Source organism: Alligator sinensis, unplaced genomic scaffold, assembly GCF_000455745.1.
Source record: "Alligator sinensis unplaced genomic scaffold, ASM45574v1 scaffold777_1, whole genome shotgun sequence".
Classification (NCBI taxonomy): Eukaryota; Metazoa; Chordata; order Crocodylia; family Alligatoridae; genus Alligator; species Alligator sinensis.
The window spans coordinates 3464344-3470324 of NW_005841882.1; the positions used below are offsets into that span (position 1 = coordinate 3464344).

Sequence of the window (5981 nt, forward strand, 5' to 3'; positions counted from 1 at the left end):
CCCCATGGCATCCCAACCCTGCTCCCCCACCTGTGCTGCCACCATCACATCCAAGGAGCATGGGGGGGTGCAAGGCCAGCTCTGATGGCCTTGCCCACCTTCCTCCCCCGTCCACTCCATCATCGCCATGTGCAGGGCAGGGGGGGGCTTGCCTCACCCCCCTTTCCATCTGCTCTGTTGCCACTGCCCCCAGGGTTTTGCCCCCCTGTGCTGTTCTCCACCCCCCCCCCCCAATCCATCCCATGCCCCCACCATTATGGCGGCGCATCACTGCCTTCTGTCCAAACACTTCTTGGCACTCTGGCTTTTTGTCAACCAATCAGAATGCAAATAAAGTGTTATGGACAGACAGACCGACACATTCTTTCTCGTTCTTTGTCTGGTTTGAATGTAAAAGAAAATAAATGGACCCTACAAATATGCACCAGCTGGTTTCTACTGTACATCAAGATGGTTCAGGATTCTTTAAAGGGTGCCTGCAAGAGTTCTGTTGCCACTGCCCCAAGAGGTTGTGCAGAGTGGAGGGGGAAACTATTAAAACTGGTGTCTTCCCCTCCCCCTTCTCTCCTTTCTTAAGTCACCTTCCTTCTGCTTGGCAGAATACCTTGCTCAATTGCAGTAACAAAAGTAACAAGGTAGGCAGGAACAAAATTAAGAGGCTGTTCTGGGACCCATGATTGGACACTGATCTTCTGGATAATTATTTGAAAGGCCTCTGCTTCCCTTGAGGAGTCCTCAAGTAGCAACAGAGAGCTTACCTTCTGCTCCAGTGTTGATGTTCTCCTCTTCAGACTTCTTCACCATCTTGTTGTCTTAAATAGTGCAAGAACTCCTAGATTTCTTTGAAAGCTGTCTTTTTCCATTAGGTACTGGCAACAAAGCTAGCTTCTTGGCCTTTTGGCTAAGATCAAGTCTAGTAGCTATCATTTGCATTTCAGTAGTTCCAGGTTAGACCCTCAGTAGGACCCCAGGCTCCATTTTTCTAGTTAGTGTTTGTGCCAGATAGTCTCAGATGAGGTTGCATTCTGGGGGTAACTTTTCTGAATTCTCTTAACTCCCAATTAAAAATATTTAGATCAGGTGGGTGCTGGGAGGGCAGGACCTACCACTTCCTCTTTACCAATCCCTACTACTGTATCTTATCCCCATTCTCTGAGTTTCCCCTGCCGTCTTACCTCAATTTGACTACTTTCATTAACCCATTTTCCTGGAATTTTTATAGTTTATTCATGTTCTGTCTAAACCAGGGGCAGGCAAAGTCTGGCTGGCAGTAGACTCCATTTTCAAGTAGTTCCTGCCCATGTGGCTGGGGCCAGCTTCCATGGAGACTCCAGAGCAGCTGCACTGTGATGGCATGGGCCAGGGTTTCCATGGAGACCAGCCCCAGCAGCACTGGCAGGCAGCAGTGGTGCCAACCTCTTCCTGGTGGAGGGTGCTGAGTGGGGAGCTGTACTGCAGGCAGGCTTAGCTACAGAGAATTTTGCCTACAAGGAATTTTGGGATGGCTATACCCCCCCCATCCCCGCTAGTGCTGTCCCTGCTGGCAGGGCATGTGGCAGGGTGCAGAGCTGCTCTCCGGAACCTGGCTAGGATCTTGCGGTGGTGACAGCATGGTCTGGACCTGGGGCAGAGCCACTATCTGTAGCCTGCATGCGTCAGGCAGGGGCATACAGGCTGCAGATCGGGGCTCTGCCCCAGCTCTAGACCACGCTGTCACTGCTGCAAGATCCCAGCTGGGCTCTGGAGCAGCTCCACGCCCTGCCACACACCCTGCCAATGCTGCTGGGGCCGGTCTCCATGGAAACCCTGGCCTTGCGCTGTCACAGCGCGGCTGCTGCTGGAGTCTCCATGGAAACCAGGCCCAGCCACACAGGCAGGGGCTGCTAGAAAATGGAATCCAGCTACTGGCCAGATCTGCCATTTTGCCCACCCCTGATCTAAGCCTATATTGTAAGCTAGTCAGAGAAGGCCATCTCTTGCTGTATACTGCCTAGCACACTGAGGCGTTTCATAGTTTTATAGTTGTTAGAGTTTGAAGGGACCTCAATAGATCATCAAGTCTGACCCCCTGCCCTGGGCAGGAAAGCGTGCTGGGGTCATATGACCCCAATCAGGTGCTTGTCTAGTCTCCTTTTAAAGACCCCCAGGATAGGGGAGAGCACCACCTTCCTTGGAAGCCCATTCCAGATTCTGGCAACCCTTACTGTAAAGAAGTTCTTCCTGATGTCCAACCTAAATCTCCTCTCTGTCAGATGTTTCATGTTCATATAACAGAGTTACAGGTTTTAGGGCACCACATACAAGGCTTTTTTCTGCTTGTTCTGTCAAATGAATTCTATTGTCTCTGTCCCTTGACAGTAAGGTGGTTTCATTGTTCCTCTTTTAGGCAGAAAGGGCAATGGATAAGGGCAGAAGGACTCTACAAGGAAAAAGCTTAGGAAGAGTCAAATCCATGAGAGCTCAAATCAGGTTAATGTTGTCATTGTGAGAAAAAGACAAAGAAGGCCAGGAGGGAATAAGCTTGCTTGCTTTATTCAAAGGTGGTAGAAACTACAACCTTAAGGTCAACATCATGCTATTCCTGAAACATTAAATATAGCTTCTTTAAAGATCTTTGTATAGCTATGCACAGAAATAGGTCAAGTTTTCCCCTTCAAGGAACAGAAGATGATGTAAATATTTTATGTTCCTTCCTTTTTAGGAGACCTGTTGCCTGACACCACACAGCTGTTTCCGCCTACTGTTAAGAGGAAACAACTGGCAGGAAATGGGGACAGGAGGGAACTTCTTGGGTCATAGATTCAGACCCTTGCTGTCACAAGCAACTGCGTCATATAAGGCCATTAGTAAACTGATCACACTCCATCTTAAAATTAGTTTGGTTTTTATTCACACTCCTCCTTTTGGAAGGCTCTTATAGAACTTTGTTCTTCTGGTTATAAAGCTCATTTTCAGATAAAAGTTTATTCATAACCAGTTTATATCTGTTTGTTCTTGTGCCACCAGTCTGCTTTAGCTTTCCTCCTTCCTTGACGCTTTCATGATATGCCGAGTAGTCATATTCTCCCATAGACATAATTTTGCTAAATTAAGCAAGTCTATCCTTGTAAGAAAAGCTGTCCATTCCCCTAACCACCATAACAGTCCTTCTTTGCATCTGTTCCAGTCTGAGTTCATGATTCTTGACCATAGATTACCAGTTGCGCACATATAACAGAGCTACACCTCTTCTTTTTATGTCAGTCCCATTTACTCTTCAGTATAGGTTTGACAGTGCTGAGTCTAGCTTGCTCCCCTACCAGTGAGGCATGAGCATGCTATGGGAGTAACAACAACTTTTTAAATTACAGATATTCTTTTTTTGATTTGGCAGCTGGAAAACAGAGTGACCGCACAGTTACATGAAAGAAAAATGATAAAAGTAAAAGTTCTTATTTGGATATGCTCCTAGAGATATGAAATGTTACATCAAGAATTCCCATTAGATCAAGTCACCAACATTTTATAAAGAGCCTTTCCAAGATGGGAACAGACAGGGAACCTGTTATATTAAAGTGTAGTAAAATTCATGTGTGGTAAACATTCTTTGTAGATTGAATGTAGGACAGCATTTTTTCTTTCTTTTGCTTCAGCACATAGCGTCAGCTCCACTAGAAATAAAATATCATTTATGATACTGACATGTCTAACATAACTTTTCTTAGTATGATGCCTACAGTATAAGATGCTTTTTCACTTGCTGACAAATTAAATATACTGTACGTTAGGAACAGTCCAACTGACACTTGCTCTTAGCACAGATCTCAAAGATGATGATTTAAGTGTGTACTTTTAATGTAGATTTAATTTTGGGACATGGGAAAGTGGTGGAGAAGGGTGTTAATCTGGCCATGGCAGATGCACCGTAGGCTTTCATTTAAGTGGCCTGATTCAGTGTGCATATTTCTTTAAGTGGTGGGTTGGTGCAGTCAACAAGCAGCTACCTGATGACTCAGGTGTTTAAAAAAATGTGGGAGTCTGTTTGAGAGATCACTTCAAGACCCAGTTCTTAATCATCATAATTTTAATGTAACCTATGCCATATGGATCATATCATGTGGCCTGTGAAGTGGATTTAAGTAGACACTCTTGATCAGTGCTAATTCTGTTCTGGATGAAATGAAAGTTTCTTTGAAATTGATCTTACTGGCTCCCTGAAGAAAAATAGCTTGTCTGCACCAAAAATCATTGCTTTGTATGTTTTACTTCTTGCTCTCTTCAGCTGTTCTCACTGAAATCTTATTTGTATTTATTTTTATTGCAGTTGTCTACCTTGTGGTTTTTCATCTGTCGTTTGTCATGTTTGTATGGTCCTATTGGAAGACAATTTTTACACCTCCCGCTTCCCCCTCCAATGAGGTAAATTTGTCAGAAAAATGTCAATGCTTTTATAAACAGGTCAACTGTTGTTAGTAGCGACACTTGTTTAAAATGCAGTGTATTCACCTTTCTGTTCTCATTAACTAAAATAGTGGAGCATGTTGCCATACCATGAATGTGTTTCATCAAATTACTTTTTGAAACCATTGTCTCATTTACAACCCAGTAGCATTTCTGCAGTTTTAATGTATGTAGTTGTTAACTGGCAACAAGTCTGACAGCATTTGGACATCTATGCTTGAATAATATGATATGTAAGTATTTGTAATGGTGCTCTACTGTTTTGTAATAGGGCGATTTCATTTGGTATTTTAGAATAAATAAAGCATAATACAGTAGCTCAAATTCAGTGATTCAATTTGTATGCATTTCCATGTAGTTCTGCACTCAAACCTTCTGAATGACCTTTTTGGGTAAGAAAATGTGTACAGTATGCACCCAGATCTTTAAGAGAACTGAAGTGCCTAATATAAGTCTATTGATTAGGAACTAGATCATTTAGTAATTAATAGCAATTTGTATATGTAAAGATGAACAGTAATATGTTACTACTGTAAAAATGCTAGCTTTATTGAAAGGTAATTAATAATAGTATCTAAAAGGGTTCAGTTAGATGGAGTAGTCTGACATGATGGTTTTCCTCCTGTTCTTCTTTTGTAGGAATTTTAAAACTGGTTAAACAAACTTGTGGGGGGGTATTTTTGGTGGGGTTGACTTTTTCTAAATACTTACTTTGAGCATGAACCAGACTTTTATGCCTGAAAACTTGCTGGTAGTGAAAAAGTAAAATACTGTTATTTTACATTTAACATTTTCTGTTATGATGTACAAGTATATTCCTGAAAACTAAACTATGGCTGGGAAGGGAACCAAAGTAAGGTTCTGCTGTGTAACTGAGTAAAAGTACTGACTGGTTAAGAGATGATTTTACAGCGAGCTTAGTGTTGGGAGTGATGTTTGGCTTAATTGAATCTGTTTTATATGATAATGATGAAGCAGTTGGCATGGCTGGTAGATTGTCGGTTGAACTAATATGTTGCTCCAAGAATGGGTAAACTGCATAAACTTCTGTAAGTGTCAGTCTGTGTTATATTTTTTGCTGTCTGCTTGGACACCTCAGTAATAAAAACTAGGCCTGTGCAAAATTTCAATGGGTGTTTCGTTTCAAAGCTGTTTCAAGCTCAAAACAGCAAAATTGAAATGTAATGAAAGGCTCCAGAACAGCTTTGAAATTAAACAAGGACACTTAAAGTATTTCGAAGCCGGGCTTGCTTGCAGATAAACAAAAACTAAGGAGAGGGAAGGGGAAGAGGGGGAAAGGACTGCTCTGATTTTGACATCTAGCTCTCTGAACATTCCCCCAGCTCTTTCTGGGGGGCGTACAGGGTTTCAGCAGGCTGCTGCTGCTGCTGCTGCAGGCTGGGGCCAGCGGCAGTCACTTGGTGCAGCCTGCGCCAAGCGACGGGAAGACTGTGGTGCTGCTGCTGGCTCTAGCCTGCAGCGGTAGCCTGCTGAAACCCGGCATGCAGATCCGGGGGCCCTGCCCCCCCCCCCCCCCCCCC

The 5981-nt window shown here is 43.5% G+C and overlaps 1 protein-coding gene across 3 annotated transcripts in view; it reads left to right on the top strand.

Moving 5' to 3' along the window:
• The window catches only part of ZDHHC20 (zinc finger DHHC-type containing 20), a 72892-nt gene that overhangs the window by 30090 nt on the left and 36821 nt on the right, over positions 1-5981 (top strand). For all 3 annotated transcript variants that reach the window (XM_025196625.1, XM_025196626.1, XM_025196627.1), the window contains one exon: positions 4304-4398. In XM_025196625.1, the coding sequence (XP_025052410.1) occupies positions 4339-4398 (60 nt within the window). In that variant the 5' untranslated portion in view covers positions 4304-4338. The remainder of the gene's footprint in view (positions 1-4303; positions 4399-5981) is intronic.